At 47.4% G+C, this 17,979-nt stretch overlaps 1 protein-coding gene and 2 pseudogenes across 1 annotated transcript; all 3 read right to left on the bottom strand.

The window, feature by feature from the left end:
- Positions 1–4,082: 4,082 nt before the first annotated feature.
- Positions 4,083–4,844, bottom strand: LOC137152968 (olfactory receptor 10D3-like; annotated as a pseudogene).
- Positions 4,845–10,358: 5,514 nt separating this feature from the next.
- On the bottom strand, positions 10,359–11,048 carry LOC137152971 (putative olfactory receptor 10D4; annotated as a pseudogene).
- Positions 11,049–16,244: 5,196 nt separating this feature from the next.
- LOC137152972 (olfactory receptor 14A16-like) lies at positions 16,245–17,090 on the bottom strand. The gene has a single exon (XM_067547900.1). It carries the CDS (start codon positions 17,088–17,090, stop codon positions 16,245–16,247), a length of 846 nt encoding a protein of 281 aa, XP_067404001.1.
- Positions 17,091–17,979: the final 889 nt, after the last annotated feature.

The raw sequence follows: 17,979 nt of genomic DNA, 5'->3' as shown, positions 1-17,979 counted from the left end.
GAAAACCTTTTCCCACCCAGCCCTGCTTTGAAAGGAGACCTGATCACATGTAGTCTGATAGACATGTACCTTGGTGTCTACACATTACAGCCAAAAGCCAAAGTGAATTTGCTCAGTGTAAAAAGACCTAGGGGCATTAACGGCACTGGTGCTTTGGTGAGTTTTGCCAGCTGGGGATACGACCTGCCTTATGTTAGAGCTGTCTCTGTACCTACAATGTAAAGAAGTGTCTGTGTTAGAATTTAGCCAGGAAATGAAGGTTATAACCTCTGTTTTGATCAAAATGTGCCGTGACCTTGCCAATGGCCATGACTAATGACCCAAGCACTGCATTGACGCCCTGCACACTGACTCAGAGAGTACATCTACACAGGGATAAAAGACTTGCCACACAGCCACGGCTGGCACAGGTCAGCTGCAGGTTTTTGATCCCTGTGTAGACACACCCAGAGAGAACAGGGCTATCTACTGAGCCCCCCACCCTCTTCCCTCCAGCACAGTGCCCCCTAGAACTTTTCTGGGACATTGGGATTAGCACTGACTCCAAGCACTTCCGAGTGGGTCGCCCGCTCCACGCTCTGCAAAGCAGCATCCTCTAGCAGAGCACTGGGCTCAGACTGACTGGCGGGGGGGTCTGCATGTGGGGAGAGGCCAGGCCTGAGATACCAGCCAGAGCAGTGTTCTGTCAGAATTGGTGCATTCAATGAAGCAAGGCTCTTTCGTGTACCGGTCTTTGCCAGCACCAGGTGCAATCTGCAGGAGTGCTCCATTCAAGCAAGGCCCCCCGGGCTCTCCTCACTAAAGAAATACGTGGGTCGTCTTCACTTTGCCCAAACCAGGCTTCTAATAATGTCCCTTGGAGGCACCATCATTATGTGCTTAAAAACCCAGCAAAAGTCAACAGCTTAATATTGGCGCAGCTGTGAGCGACCTTGAGGGAAAGAAATACACAAGGGGCCGGGCGGGGGGAGTGAAGAGGAGGAATGGCAGAAACAAGGTGCAAGGTTATAAGATGCTGCAGAGAGAAAAGCTACGTCAGAGCTGAAGGAGAAATGTAAACAAATGAGTCATAGAAACAGACCCCCACCCCTCAACCCCCTCAGATAGACACTGAGGAACACGGAGATGAAAGACACCCTGATGAGACGGGCGCCAGGAAACTGCCCAGGTCTGAGCTGTGATTTATGCTGCCTTCAGCAGGAGTTGCCTGAGAACTGGATGACGTGGAGATGGTTCTCAGGACTCCTAGTTCTATCCATGGCTCTGGGAGGAGTATAGGGGTCTAACGCTTGAACTCCTGGGTTCTAGCCCTCCTTCTGGGGGCGTTTGTTCCAATACTCTTATGGCTAGAGAAGCACAGCTTGGCATGCGTGACTCTCGGATTGCATTTCTCTTTCATGTGGTAAGAGCAGAGTGGGCTGCGGGGTCAGGACTCCTGGGTTCTTTTTCCATCTCTGCCACAGACTCCCTGTATGACCTTGGGCAAGTCACTTGGCATTCATTTCTCCATGAGGGTTATTTTCTGACTGCACAAAACTCAGGGCAGCAAGGCTAAATTCATTCAGGCCTGGTTGGAGGTGGGGCTGCAGTCACAGGGGCCATAGAAAAGCCATTCTGACCGCTGTGGGGGAGGGGCATGGGATTAGCATCGTGGGGCAGGAGCTGTGTCTTTGTTCTGTATTTGTACAGCCCCTGGCACAATGGAGTCCTGGGCCGTGACTGTGGTTCTTATGTTCTAATGCAAAAAGGAAAAGGAAAAACAGAATTTCAGGATCCTATAAGAAGGGATCCCAGGAAAGAATCCAGCGTGTTTGACGTTCTTTAGGGACATAGCAATGGCCAAACTGCATCAGCCCATTGGTTCGTCCATGTCCTTATCCCACCCCTTGGAACTGTCCATGCTCTTCAGCTCCTACAAAGAAAATTGCATATGTCACCCCATGGTCTTATTATTGTAAACCCCCACCCCAGCCCCTGCTATGCCAAACGAACACGTTTTGTCTCCCATCAGCACGTCCCATCTTTGGAGCACACTCTGTCTCTCGGTCTAGTGCCACACCCAGCACAATGGGGCCATGAGCCTTGACAGGGATCCTGGACAGTCCCTTCAGTGCTACAAAAGACCATGCTCAATATTTCACAAGGGAGGCTGGATCTGTGGTGAGGGCGCCAGAGTGGGACTCCAGACAGCCCGTCTCAGTTCCCAGCTCCGCCGTAGACTCCCTGTGTCATTTGATGTGTGTGTGCCTTAGTTTCCCATCTGTAAAATGGGGATAATGATGCCTTCTTTGGCGATTTAGAGCATCAGATCCTTAGGGCAAGTACTGACCCTGCACAGAACTTGCCACCATGGAGCCAGACCTCTAGGCATTGTTAGAGATCCACACGGCGTTAAATAGGACAGATCCCTGATTGCTGTGAATCTGCTCTACCTGCCCTGGAGTCCATGGACCAGATTCCCCAACTGGAGTGAACCAGCCGTAACTCCGCTGGAGTCAGTGGTTCAGATGCCAAGTGATGTCAAAGTGGCCATCGCTATATGCAGTGAGATTTCTATACATTTCTGGCCTAGTAGAATTACTTTCCTTGGTGCCCAGCTGATTGTGTGTTGTTGTAAGCAGGTTTTCAGTTGCAGAAGCTCCCTTTCCCATCTAGAGGGTGATGTTTACCCCTATGCAGTCCCTTGAAAACCCAATTTTCCATCAAAGAAAAGCTTCAAAGGAAAATGTACAACTAGTCCTTGACAACGATGATGAGGGGGTTTTATACAACTCACAATGTTCATGATTCATATAAATGTCTGATCCTTTTCTGAAATCTACTAAGCTGTTGATCTCAATGTCTTGTGGTGATCAGTTTTTCAGGCTAAGTGTGCAAATATAATAAATATTTTAGGACTTAAGTGGTATATAACCATTAAACTCACCCTCTGCAAAAACAAATGAACATAATATCACACCTCCACTTGAGGCTGGGAATTTCAATCAGGCCTAAAGAGAGCTAGGTGTCTAATTCCCATGGACTTTTAACTTCCTTGGGCCCTTTGGAAACCCCAGCCTCAAAGACCAACTTTTTTTTCCTTTCATGTTTTTATTGTTTTGTTAAATTTCACTTTTTATTTGCCAGTCTCATAAATGGGTCCAGTCCTCTCCACACACTGGTTTGCAGCTTTATTTTTAATTTGCACACCAAGAAGAAGCACAGGCAACTTAGAGACACGTTCCAATAAAACAGCTGAAGATGAAAAACAAAAACAAAACACCCCTCATTTTAGTCCTAGGTTTAGGTTTCATACACATTGAATGTTGCTCAAAATTCAAATGCAACGGATGCAGAAGACACAATACATATGTACAACAAGTCCAAAATACAGTGCCTGTGAGGAGTGTAGAGTTCTCACATCCATTAAATATCCTGTTAGCATGTTTTCTTCCTTTTTTATTTCTCTTTCTCTCTCTTTGTCTGAGTAGGGGGTAAAATTTACAAAACCACCGAAGTGACTTAGCAGAGTAAGCCCATTTTCAAAAGCCATTAAGAAGCCCAGTTCTCCCTGGGAGCTAGGTGTTTTTGAAAGATCCCACTGGTGCCTAAATATCTTCTAAAATGTGGCTTAAGCTCTAGATTTACAAAGAGGACGAGGTGCCTAGTGGGATGCACTAAGACTCCTCAATAGGTCAGGTGCTGCTGACATTGGGTCCGTGCTAGCTGCTGAAGGGAATTATTTTCTTCCTTTTTTTGAGTTCGCAGAAGATGCTGCCCTGGCTTCTGTAGATTTGTGCAATGAGGCTGAGATTTTCAAAGTCAGCTAGAAGATTTGGTTCTCCAATTCCTATTAATTTTAATGCAGACTGAGTGTGCCTATCCCTTAGGCAGCTTTGAAAATATCAGCCTGAAAGTGTGTCCAAGACAGCTAGATGCTTTTAGGAGCACTTCTATGATTTGTAGAGCTCCAGATATACAGGTAGAACTCTACGCGGAAGGAGAGAGACAGACTCTCACATATGACACAAAAGAGCCATGTGGATGAATTTGTAGACTTATTTCAATGCTCACCCACATGCTACTTCTGCAGTTGCAGCACATCAACGTGCAGTCGTCTGACCCCCTCTCAGTTTCTGCAGAGACCCTTTCACCTCCTTGTTCCTCAGTGTGTAGATGACCGGGTTCAGCATGGGCATAGCTACATAGCCAAAGAGATGCACAGCGGTCACCAGCACTTTGCTCTGACGTGGCTGCATGTAAGCCAGAGTGCAGGGCCCAAAGAACAGCGTCACCACCGTCAGATGTGAGGTGCAAGTGGAGGCTGCTTTGCGTTGCCCTTCGGCTGAGTTCATCTTCAGGATGGAGTAGACGATGCAGATGTAGGATACAAGGATGAGGAAGAAGCAGGTCATGGCCACTACCCCAGTGTTGGTAAAGGTCACGGTCTCAATGACGTACGTGTCTGCTCAGGCCAGCTTGACCACAGGGAAGATGTCACAGAAGAAATAGTCTATCACATTGGGCCCACAGTAGGGCAGGGTGAAGGTCAGGCTGGTGAGAATAGTGGCGTGGAAGGAGCTGCTGACCCAGGTGCCGGCAGCCAGTATGGTGCACACCCTGCAGTTCATGATGATCAGGTAGCGCAGTGGGTGGCAGATGGCCATGTACCTGTCAAAGGCCATGACAGTGCAGAGCAGGCCCTCGGTGCAGCCTAGGAACTGGAAGAAGAAGACCTGGGACATGCACCCGCCCAGCGAGATGGTTCTACTCTTGGCCCAGAGACTGACCAGCAATTTAGGGGTGCTGATAGAGGCGAATCCAAGGACCACAGAGAGATTGCAGTACATGGGGGTGTGCAGAAGTACATGGGGGTGTGCAGGCGGGAGTCAGCGAGGATGGCTGAAAAAATGAGCAGGTTGCCCAGGAGGGTGCAGAGGTAGAAAGCGCCGAAGCCGATGAAAAGAGTGGTCTCATGACCTTTGGTGTTGAGTATTCCTAACAGAATGAATTCTGACACCACAGTGTGATTCTCCATTTCCATGTGAGATGGGGTCATTCCTGGAAGCACAGAGATAATGCAGCCAGATTAGCAATCTCAATAAATTATGGTTTGTTTATTCATAGCACACCACAACTTAATCTACAAGGGTAAACCTTTCTAATCAACATAATTTAGGTGAAAGTGAGTGGAGAATCAGGACTTTAATATTTCATTGATTCTATTTCATGCTACTCAATTTAATTTTCCTTTCTTCTTTTCCATTCAACCATCTTCTATCTATTCAGTTCTTATAGAGCATACTAGGAAGAAGTACATGAGGGTGTGCAGGTGGGAGTCAGCGAGGATGGCTAATGAGACGAGCAGGCTGGGGTCAGGTCCTCACTGTGCAGTGCAGAACGCAGAAAGAGGAAATGTCTGCCTTGAAGATCTTACCATCCAAAGGCGAACAGACAAAGGGGATGTCCTACCCTATTCTAGTTTCTTCTCTTCTCTCCTCTCCTTTTCTAATTTCTTCAACTCTATTCTATATGGCTGTTTACTACGGTGATAAAGATGGGGTATCTTAGAGCCTTCCATTGGTGGATGAGGGGATGTGACTAACATTTATCATATGTGGTTTCTTTCTCTCACCCTCTCTGCACAGGGATTATTGGGTGTGCAGTGAAGTAGTTTGTTTTGGCAGGGATTCATTTTTATCAATGTAGGTGCTGCTCTGTGTTTGTGTTAAAGGAGAGGGTGAGGATGCAACATACGAACAAATAAATCTGATGAAGAATTGTCCCAGCTTTGTTAATGATGTGAATTGTTTGGGTGTTTTATGGGAAAAAGGAAAAAGGAAAAAAGAGGAATAGTGACAGCTTGTCATCTGCTCAGCCATGATCAGCAGGCTGCATTCTGTGACTATCACAACAGGGGATTTTTAAGGTCAGATTTGAAGGACAATAATGCAGTGTCTATTTGCATTTTCTTGGGGAGCTTTCCCCATTCATAAGAGGTGCTGCTGGAAGGGAGAAGGGGCCGTGTTGGGTTATCACATGCTGGCTACACTACAGAGCTTACAGCAGCGTCCCTGTAGCACTGCTAATACAGACAGGCTAAGCCGATGGGACAGAGCTCTACCGTCATGTTAAATACTCCAGCCCCCGCAAGCAGCAGTGGCTATGTCAGTGGGAGAAGCTCTCCCACCAACACAGAGTTCTCCACACCAGTTAGGTCAGTGTAACTTACACCGGCTTATTCAACCCCCTGAACATCGTAACTTATACCGAGCTAAGCTGTGGTGTGTATATAGCCACACAGACATTAACGGAGAGAGGGAGATAAATGATGCACATCCACAACAGAGACAGGCAGACAGGTACTGCAGAGAGACACACGGACAGATGGACGGATAGATTTTTCTCTAAAGAAAATATTTGGGTGATATCGTCCTTGAGTGAGGTGCAGACTGACAGATTTCAAGACAGGAAGAGACTGCGGGACAGAGAAAATCTTTACTAGACCAGATGTCTTACACTGGCTGCATTGGGAGAGGACGATCCAGCTGAATGGAATTCTCCTCTCCCCCCGGCCGTGACCCCTGTGTAGAAGTGTCCAGCTTTTGTTATCCAGCCTGCAGACCTCATCGTCTCCGAAGGTAGCCAGAGATGTCCACAGCCTATTGCCACGGGCTGCTGCAGAGCCCCAGAGCTTTTTCACAGCTTCCCTCAGCCTTTAGGCTGTTCATGGTCTTTAAATCACCCAAGGTCCCTTTGGGACCCGGTCTCTGAATCCCCTCCAGGCTCCTGGTCTGAGACCTCAGCAGAGTCACCAATTAACTGAGATTTTGCATCATTTTAGAAGACACTCACAGACCCCCCAGGACCAGCTGCTCAGCTGGCATAAATAAGTGTAGCACTATTAACCTGAAGGGGCTGGATCCTCAGCTCCACCAGACTGCAGATTCTCCTCTCACTCACCATGATCTGAATCCTGAGTAACTCCATTGGGTTCAATGGGGCTGATTCCTCTCTGTCACTCACCCTGCTGGTGTAAATCAGGACTAACTCCATTGGAATCAAAGGAGCTATGTAGATTTACACCAGCTGTGAATCTAACCCATAAATGATGAGGGGACATGGGATGTTAATTATCATCTAGTCTCTCCCACCATGTAACACAAGCCAGCGAATTCCACCCAGGAGTGTGAAATAGAAGTGAACTGGGCCAGGTGTTCACCTAGTGGTCTCTGTCACCAACAAAGCTTTCTCCTTGGTTTGTATTAGCTGCTGCTCCTGTGCCCCTTTCTGTCTCTTTGTGCACATGGACGTAGTCATGCAGCTGTGTGATTATCTGTGAGGGTGAAAGTCAGCGCTGTGCAGCTGGACAGCGTATGTCCCGTGCACCACTTGGGATCACTTTTTGCAATGCAGTACAGACTGGCAGTATAACGGTCCCTAGCAACTCCAGGAAGATCATGACCCCAATGTCCTGGGTGCTGCTCAGACACAGCGTGAGACAGTCCCTGCCTTTCAGAGTTCACAAACAGAGGAAGGGTTACCGGCCCATTTTACAAGGGGGAACTGAGGCAGAGAGAATTTGAGGGTGAGATTTTCAAAGGAGCCAGGCTCCCAAAACTCATTCTAGTGCATTGTGCTTTGGGTTCCTAACTCCTATTGGCTTTCTTGAAAATCTCAGACTGATTGAATTGTCTGAGGTCACAAAAGGAGTGTGTGGAAGAGCCGGGAATGTGGCCCAGTGGGAAGCAGGTCTGTGTTAGGGCTTTGTCAGCACTGAGCTCATCGATCCGTTTGCTGCTGCCATAGCAGAGCAGTGTTAGTAAGACCCTTTGCAATTCTTTTAATCTCTGTCATTTCTTGCTATTCCTGTGGTGGGCATCTTATTTGGGAGCCGGAATGAAGTGGCAGAAGGCAGAAGTTATAGTTAGCCTCTGTAGATAGATTATCCCAGCTCAGTCATAACATACCATGACGTGCAGTTGCTTTTGGGGTTAATTAAAATGCAGGTGTTCTAATGAATGCCCAGGGGGCCCTTATCACTGTGCTGGGTAGCAGCTCCCAGGTTACTCTTGGCTGGCACCAGCTGAGTTCCATGTGTCATTGCCACGAACACCAGGGCTGAGCTGCATTTTACTCTTTTTATTTGTATTCTCACTGTTCTGATCAGAGGCGGCTGGGAACTGCTGATGGTGGGCAAAGGGCACAGTTCAAAGTCACACACACGCTCTGCTCGCAGCTGCCCCTCCCTGCAGCTCCCACAGCAAAGTGTTTGCTTCTCCGTCTCCCCGGGGTCACAGCTTGCAGACTGCTCCAGGAGTCTCTGGACAGGGAGGGGGACTGGCCAGCAAACCCAGGCAGAAATCTGCACGGTCACCTGAACCCTCGTGCCGCCACCATGGGTTGCCTCTGATTCTTATCATTGGTATTATGGTCAGACCTACAGACGGGAACTCAGATGTGGGTCCCTTTCTGCTGGGTGTTGCGCAGACACATAGTAAGAGACTGTGATTGTCTGAAGTGGATACACATTTAATGGATGGTCCTAATACTTTGCACACGGCACTCAAATGGCCAGGCTTCCCGCCTTTTTGCCCCGTCTCTAGGCAGACTATTAGGCCTTGGCATCCTGCCAAGCATCACCATCCTGCCAACTCAAGATGGATTCCACAATTTCAAAATGGAGTCCATTGGCTCAGATGGAGGGGAGGGTGCCAAAACCACACTGATAGACATTTCCCCAACACCCTTCACTGTCTTTTTCCCTCAAAAGATTCTCTGCCTAAGCAGCCCTGCCTTGCTTCTTCCCTCAGAAGTGGTGCCCTGTGTAATTACCTCAGGTACAACTTACCACACAGTTCTGTCTAAGCAAGCCTGGTTCATTCTTAAGGTAAAACACCACAGAGAAAACCTATTAAAAACAATAAAAGAACCTACATGCAGGCTAATAAGCTTACCAGAGATCACCCCAACTCCACTATGGACTGTGTCAGGTGATTAGTCCCTCAAACCCCACAACGGGGCCTGTTCTCTTCACAATAACACACACACACAGCTGAATTTTTAGTACAATGCACCTCCAAGGTATTAAAACTCATGCAGTAAGATTTACCCAGATTAGTGCAGGAAATGGCTGTCTGTCCCCCTTTCAAAAATCTGGCCCCAGACATCTAACTCTGGTTGATTTCAAGGGGGGCTAGGTGCTTCTGAAAATCCTGCTAGGTGTCTAAATATCCTCTGGCCTAAAGTCAAGATTTACAAAGGGGTTTGTGTGCCTAGTGGAATTTACTAAGGCTTTTAAATAGGTCAGGTGCTCAACTCCCATTGACAGTAAATGGGAGGCTGGTGGCTGACTCACTCAAGGTGCTCTTGAAAACCTTATTAGGTGATTAAATGCCTTTGAAATCTGGTCCTCAGGAGCCTCAATCCCACGGCCTTTCAGTGAGATTTAGGCCTGGTCTACACTTACCTTAAAATTCGGTGGCAGTCGATGGAAGTTACACAAGCTACACAGAGTAGATTGCATGACGCCCATCGACTTCTTAACTTCAGTTGTACACGGCGTCTTCACCGCACTGCAGTACTTGAAGGGGTCGTTTTCACAAGTCGACTTCCACATCGATTGAGCGGATCCTCACTGACCACTCAATCGACCCGGAAAGATCGATCTGACGGTGGCGAATTTCCTGCTGTCAGTGAAGACGTACCTTAGACTGTTAAATATCTCCATCACTTCTGATGGGGTTGGGATTAGTCCTGCTCTGAGCAGGGGGCTGGACTAGTCGACGTCTTGGGGTCCCTTCCAACCCTATTCTTCTATGATTCTATGAAAATAGGATTTAGGTTCCTAAATCTCTTAGGTGGTTTTAAAATTTTTACTACAAATCCGCTGATCTTCAGGACATGCTGAAAACCCAGCTGTTCTCCCAGGAGCATTAGGCAGCTCTCCAGCACAGCTTCCTGCTGACATGTGGTTTGTGCCAGATGATGAAGAGAATTTTTTTCTTCCCTTTTTTGAGTTTGCAGAAGTTGCTGCCCAGGCTTCTGTAGTTTTGTGCAATAAGGCTGAGATTTTCAAAGTCAGCTACCAGATTTGGATCTCCAATTCCTATTAATTTTAATGCAGACTGAGTGTGCCTATCCCTTAGGCAGCTTTGAACATGTCAGTCTTAAAGCATGTCCAAGACAGCTAGACACTTTTAGGAGCATTTTTCTGATTAGTAGATCTCCAGATAGACAAGTGAGGCTGTATGGGTAAGTAGAGAGAAAGAGACTCTCACAAAAGCCACTGAAAAGCCATGTGGATGAATTCGTTGACATATTTAACTGCACACCCACATGCTACTTCTGCAGATACAGCACATCAATGTGCAGTCATTTTACCCCCTCTGTTTCCTCAGAGCCCCTTTCACCTCCTTGTTCCTCAGCGTGCAGATGACCGGGTTCAGCACGGGCGTAGCTACATAACCATAGAGCTGCACAGAGGTCACCGGCACTTTGCTCTGATGTGGCTGCATGTAGACCAGGGCGTAAGTCCCAAAGAACAGCATCACCACTGTCAGATGTGAGGAGCAAGTGGAAGCTGCTTTGCGTCACCCTTTGGCTGAGTTCATCTTCAGGATGGTGTAGACGATGTGGACGTAGGATGCGAGGATGAGGAAGAAGCAGATCATGGGCACCACCCCAGTGTTGGTAAAGGTCACGGTCTCGATGACTTACATGTCTGCGCAGGCCAGCTTCACCATGGGGAAGATGTCATAGAAGTAATAGTCTATCACATTGGGCCCACAGTAGGGCAGGGTGAAGGTCAGGAAGGTGAGAATGGTGGCGTGGAAGGAGCTGGTGACCCAGGTGCCATCAGCCAGGATGGCGCAAACCCTCCAGTTCTTGATGATCAGGTAGCGCAGCGGGTGGCAGATGGCCACATACCTGTCATAGGCCGTGACAGTGCAGAGGAGGCACTCGGTGCAGCCTAGGAACTGGTAGAAGAAGACCTGAAACATGCACCCACCTACTGAGATGATTCTACTCTTGGTCCAGAGACTGACCAGGAATTTAGGGGTGCACATTATGTTATGTCTCCATGTGTTGGTAGTGACAATCCTGATGCCATGATCCTTGGCTTTCAGACCTCTGCAGGGCTCATCGGTTGAGCTTTGAACCCACTAAGCTGGGAGTAATTGATCTCTTTTCAGCCAAAACATTATCCTGTGAAAACAATGGGAAAATGTCAGGGTGTTTTCCAACTTTATTTACTAATGGGATAGTTTAAATTAATTGAAAGTTTTCTTTATTTTGAATTTTGCAGATTTGTAGAAATATTTAGGTGCATAGTGGGGTTTTCAAAAGCAGGCAGGCACCTAACTCCCATTCATTTCAAGGCACCTCAGTACCGATCTAGATTTTTAGGCACCTTTACACATCTGGTGCTCGGTGCCTAACACGTACAGCTGGTCAAAATTTTGTCAGTGACTTTATCAAAAACATTTGTATACAACACAAATTTTCATTTTTCAAAACAATATCAAACAAACATCATTAAAATATTTACATTTAATGGACAGTTCTCACCTTCTGTCAATGTTTCTGTCTTTTGACACAGTGCAGAAAGGAAAAAACCTGAGAGAAATTGGGCAAACATTTCTCGTATTTATTTACTTTTTTCCCCACTTTTTCAGTGCAAAAAAGAGGGACAATGGAAAAAAATGGGTTATTCCACTTTCTCCTCTTTTTTCCTTTGTCTTTTTTGCCTCTGAATGCAGTAAAATGAAAGATATTTAAGGCTTTGTGGGAGGTTTTTTTGTTTTCTCATTCCAAATCTTTTCAAAACTTCCTCAACTTTGGAAAAATGACACAGTGGCTAAGGTAAAAACGCAAAATTGAAAAAGGCAGGGGTGGGGGGAATGCAGCCCTGGATATTGTTCATTTTATTACATTTATTTGCCCACATGGACGCGACTCTGTATGGGAGCTGCCACTGCTGGGGCAGGTGTGGAAAGAGAGCGCTCTGCACAGGGCAGCCTCAGCCACCCAGAGCATGATAAAGAGGACAAACGGAGAACCCCCTTTCCTTGCAATTGCAAATATTATGGGGTGAAGAAGTGACTGGCTCTGTGGATATGGGGAAAGCCGTGGACATGATATACCTTGACTTTAGCAAAGCTTTTGATATGGTCTCCCCTAGTATTTTTGCTGTTGGATGAAAAGACTATAAGGTGGATAAAAAGCTGGCTAGATCATTGTAGTCAATGAGTAGTGATCAATGGCTTGATGTCTAGTTCACACCCAGTAAAAATCGGAGTGCCCCAGGGGTCGGTCCTGGAGCCTGTTTTGTTCAACATCTTCATTAATGATCCGGAGGATGGCGTAGATTGCACTCTCAGCAAGTTTGCAGATGACACTAAGCTGGGAGGACTGGGAGATATGTTGGAAGATAAGGATAGGATACAGAGTGACCTAGACAAATTGGAGGAGTGGGCCAAAAGAAATCTGATGCAATTCAACAAGGACACTTAAGATGGAAGAATCCCATGCACAGCTACAGATTGGGGACCGACAGGCTAGGCAGTAGTTCTGCAGAAAAGGAAATGGGGATTACAGTGGACAAGAAGCTGGATATGGATCAACAGTGCACCCTGGTTGCAAGAAGGCTAATGGCATATTGGGCTGCATTAATAGGAGCATTGCCAGCAGATGGAGGGAAGTGATTATTCCCCTCTATTTGGCACTGGTGAGGCCGCATTTTGAGTATTATGTCCAGTTTTGGGCCCCCACTACAGGAAGGGTGTGGATAAATTGGAGAGAGTCCAGCGGAGGGCTACAAAAATGATTAGGGGTTTGGGGCACATAACTTCTGAAGAGAGGCTAAGGGAAGTAGGCTTGTTTAGTCTGCAGAAGAGAAGAATGAGGGGAGATTTGATAGCAGCCTTTAACTACCTGAAGCAGGTTCCAGGGAGGATGGGGCTAGGCTGTTCTCAGGGGTGGCAGATGACAGAACCAGGAGCAATGGTCTCAAATTGCAGTGGGGGAGGTCTAGGTTGGATATTAGAAAAACTTTTTCAATATAGGGGTGGTGAAGCACTGGAATAGATTCCCTAGGGAGGTGGTGGAATCTCCATCCTTAGGGGTTTTTAAGGCCCAGCTTGACAAAGCCCTGGCTGGGATGATTTAGTTGGGTTTGGTGCTGCTTTGAGCAGGGGTTGGACTAGATGACCTCCTGAGGTCCCTTCCAACCATCATTGTCTATAATTCTATATAAAGTAACTCCATTTGCATCACCAGTTTAATGCTGATGAGGCTCTGGCCCGAGACTCTGGTCTAAACTCAGCCATGACATGAACACTGGTGTAAATTACTTGTCTGCTATTATGTTATGTTATGGTTTGGTTTGGAAGAGTTAGATATTTATTGGTAAATGTTGATAAACTTAGATTGCATCACACACAGACAGAACGACAAAAACTATTTCCATCAATAATAACCAAAATGTACAGCTATGCAAAGTAAGAAAAATGCTGCTTGATAATTTATTAGCATTTGACTTAAGGCTATTTACTTTGTATGTTTTGACATGTGACGCTGATAATTTTTTTTAATGGTTATAAAGCTTCAGCTGGTTGAATCTCAACTTCTACTGTTATTAAATATCTATTGTCTGACCCCCTGCATAATTTCCTACAACTGATCAATAAAAATGGATAAAACTTGACCAATAAATGTTTAAAACACATAATATTCTGCAACTGTGGAAATTTAAATGGATAAAAACTTGGAAAACAATGCTGAAAAATAAACATTGATCTCCTCCGCTGTAATTATAAAAGAATAAAAATCAGCTTCTCCCAAGCCTAGTTGTAAACGTGGTGTAAGTGGGACAGGCTCATTACATGTGCTGAGCTGACATTCATACCCCACCCAGGGTAAGTCTAGTCACATCCCAGCTGAGAAGGGACAGGGCCAATTCTTGACCTAACAACAATCTCTCTTTGTCATGAAGACAGATGTCTAACTGATTATGACAGTCAGGGAGGCAAAATCTTCTGAAGAGGAGAAAGAATGGGCAATCCATCCAGAACAGGAAATCGACCTCAGGGAAAGGGCCATGGCTGTTGCAATGGTGACAGAGCAGGGCCTTATATCTAGAGTCTTCCATGGCCAAGAAAACGGAAGAGTGGAATTATTTAATGAGACCTTCAAACACAGGAACAGCCATAAAACGAGGTGTCACAGACCTTCAGCGCATGCTGACTGGCATCGCTCCGTGCGCTAGGACAGTTCAAACCAGCTGAGGATCTGTCCTCATGGATTTCAATGGTGCTGTGGCTGCTTCAGACCAGCGGAGAACGTGTCCCCATTGAGTCAAACGGAGCCAGGCCATTTAGAACAGCTGGGAATCTGACACAGGGACCACATTGAACCAGCTGGGAAATTGGTCTTTCCTTTCGATTTGATCTTTCCGTCGAACTGGTGACCGCTGGAAATTAACCGTTTTAGAAAGTCCCGCAGCATTGCATCTGTAACCACCGTTCATGGAGTCAGAATCAGAGAGTTCAGGGCCAGAAGGGAGCAGCAGATCATTCAGTCTGCACACAGGAACCAAAATGAGACCAGAGCAGATGAGACCCATGGGAGAGCAGACTGGTATATTCCAGGGACTGAGAACAGGAGGGGCCGAGGTGCCCCCTTGTCGGAGCCCCAACGATGGCAGGGAAATGATTACATGACACACACCCAGAAAATCCTGGCAAGTGACCCGCACGCCAGGCTGCAGAGAAAGTTCAAAACCCTCCCAAACTCCCTGCCAACCTGAGCTGGGGGAAAATTCCTTCCCGACCCCACATGTGGTGATGGGTTAGATCTTGAGCATGTGGGCAAGAACCAGCCAACCACGCACCTGGGAGAGAGAATGGTTCGGTGCCACCTCAGAGCATGGGCCCACCCCACCCGATGTCCGATCTCCAGCCCTGGCTTTTCTGAGACTTCAGAGGAAGCAGATAAAAAACCCGCTCAGAATGCACTGAAGGGGGAATCCCCTTCCTGACCCCTCTCAGTGGCCAGAATAAACCCTGAAGTTGATCTTTAGGAACATAATACATAAAGCAAAAGTGAGTCCCTCCCCTCACCATCAGAAGTCACCCTGACCTACAATCGCACTCATACATTTGTCCCTCTCTCTCTCTCTGTCTTAAAATTAATTCAGTCTTTCTCTCCCCCCCCCCCCACAACACCTATTGGGAGACTACTCCAGAACCGCACCCTCTGGTGGTTGGAAACCTCCCTGTGATTTCTAGCCAGTCTCTGTAGCTCTCAACTCCCAAATGGACGCTGGATGCAGGCTCACACAAATGGCAGCTTATGAGCCGAGAAAGCTTTGTTCTTCAGTACACGGGCTCTGGCTTGAAAATCTAAAACTCTGGGTTCAAATCTACCTGTGGCATCCCGTTGTGATAGAGTTGTGATAGAGTTACACATAGAAGCGCACAAAGGAGCGTGCTGTCCCCTCCCTCCTCACACACACAACTGCCCCATGTATACACAAACAGGCAGGAGTGCAGAGTCCGGAGCGGCTCCAGGGTAACTGAGATCAGAACACGGCTCTAAAGGCTCATCTGCAAAGTGAGAAGCCTGCAGTAACGTGGAGAAATGTGGCCACTGAGCAATAAAGGCAGATGTCGGACCTCAACGGGTCTGAATTGGCTTAGCTCCATTAACGCCAATAGGCCAGATCCCCAAATGGCGATACACCCCATGAGAGTCAGCCCTGCTTTACTGAAGATCTGCTCTCACATACACCAGTGTAGCAGCAGCCTGACTCCTCTGGTTCCAGTTAAGCTGCTTCGGATTTATACACACAAGGTGAGAAATCTCCAGCCTCGGCTTTGGGCACCATGAAACAGGTAGAAGTGGCCAAGCCGTGCACCAGGTACTGCTCTGGCAGAGACTGAACGTCTGATTCTCCTCTCCCGCACAATTTACACCAGTGACACTCCACAGCTGGGCCACATCTTCTGCTTGTGTAAATGAGCCCAGCTACCTTCACGTCTGTGGCATTCGTCTGGGTTTGCATTAGTACAACTGAGCTGGGAATCAGCCCTGTCTGAATGTGAGCTGTCATGCATGTCATGGACTTTAATGAAGGGGAAAGGGAGGCAATGTCTATTGGAGAAAGGTGGACAATTAATTATGGGTGAAAAACCTCCACCCAGTCAGTCTCCTCAGGGCACCTTTGATTTCCTTGTTCCTCATGCTGTAGATGACAGGATTTATCAGGGGGGCACCAAGGAATAGAGAACAGCCATGGCAAGATCCAGAGCAGATGGAGAGCTGGAAGTGGGCTTCAGGTAGGCAAAGACACCAGTGGAAATAAACAAGGAGGCCACAGTGAGGTGAGGCAGGCAGGTGGAGAAGGCTGTGTGCCGGCCCTGCTCAGAGGGGATTCTCAGCACTGCTCTGAAGATCTGAACATATGACACAACAATGAAAACAAAGCAGCCTAGGTCTAAAATGGCACTAAAGGCAATCGTGCCTGTTTCACTCTGGTATATGTCGGGGCAGGCTAGCTTGAGAAGCTGGGGGATTTCACAGAAGAACTGATCCACCACATTGTCTCCACAGAAGGGCAATGCAAACGTACTCCCTGCGTGCAGGGCGGAGTAGAGAATCCCACTGATCCGGGCACCAGTGGCCATTTGGGCACAAGCTCTTCTGTTCATCACCCTCTCATAGTGCAGTGGCTGGCAGATGTCGATGTATCGGTCGTAGGCCATGACGGTGAGGAGGTAAAAATCTGCTGTCAAGAGGAAGAGGAAGAAAAAGACCTGGGCAACACATCCAGCATAGGAAATGGACCTGGTGTTCATGAGGGAGTTGAGCATGGATTTGGGGAGGGTGACAGAGACGGATCCGAGGTCCAGGACAGACAGATTCATCAGGAAGACGTACATGGGGGTGTGGAGGTGGTGGTCAAAGGCTATGGCCAGGATGATAAGAAGATTCCCCATCAGGGCTGCCAGGTAAATCACTAAAAACACCACAAAGTGCAAAATCTGCAGCTCCCAAATGTCAGAAAATTCCAGGAGAAGGAACTCGGTCGTGGTGGTTCCATTCAACATTTTTCTTCCTCAGGACACTGTGTGATGGCTGTGAAGGGAAAGAAACAAGTAGGGATGGAATTAGACCAGTAAAATAACTCTCCTTTTGTCTAAAACCACCCTAGTTTTGTTAAGTCAGACACTCAGCTGGTGCAGGCTGGTATAATATGGGAATGGGGCTGGGGAAAACACCCTACTGACTGAAATGGAGTTGCTCCTGATTTACATCGGGATGAGAGAAATTAGAATCAGTTCAATGGACACCGGGGAAGTTACTCCTGGTTTACACCTGGATGAGAGCCCTCCTGTAACCACTACCCCAGGCTGCCTCGCAGCCCCTTTCTGCCCCGCGACGCTCCAGTGCCATCGGCACTGCTGGCTGAGAGTGACAGCGGAGCGTCCTCGGCCAACGAGTGGGAGTGGGAGCGATTCTCCGGTGGGTGCTGAGGGTGCTCTCTGGGTGTCGGGAAGAGCCCAGTCCAAGTCCCTGCGTCAATGACTATTTAATTAGTGATACAAAGGGAGCAGCTTCCAGAGGAGTTCAGTTTGATCCAGTTTGATCTCAGAATAACCCGGAGCCAAGCGGCTCGGCCACACTCCTGCAGTGGAATGACACTGAATTGAACCAGCTGGGAAACTGGCCCTTCCTTTCGATTTGTGGAAACATGAAGTTAGTCACAAAGACGGTTTGAGCATGTAGCTGAAGGCTAAGAAGAAGTTAGGAGTGTGCTAATCAATTAGCGTGGTCAGCTAGGCATGGGCAAAGTTTTCTCGGAAGCTACATAAGATAGCAAACGGTCTTTCTTTTGACTGAAGTTGTATTTTTCCAATTTAGCAATAAGTTATGCACATGCTTCTTTTGTAACCAAATACGGAAATGTAAGCAAATACGGGAAGTTCCTTGTGCAGC

This window comes from Emydura macquarii, unplaced genomic scaffold (genome assembly GCF_026122565.2).
Source record: "Emydura macquarii macquarii isolate MOO-44397 ecotype Brisbane River unplaced genomic scaffold, CSIRO-AGI_Emac_v2 contig_1249, whole genome shotgun sequence".
Taxonomy (NCBI): Eukaryota; Metazoa; Chordata; order Testudines; family Chelidae; genus Emydura; species Emydura macquarii.
Note: the sequence above shows the minus strand (reverse complement) of the source record. Positions and strands in the feature narration are given on the sequence as shown.

Excerpts from the sequence above, each read along its gene's own strand:
- LOC137152972 (XM_067547900.1), bottom strand. The coding sequence starts at position 17,090 with ATGTTGAATGGAACCACCACGACCGAGTTCCTTCTCCTGGAATTTTCT.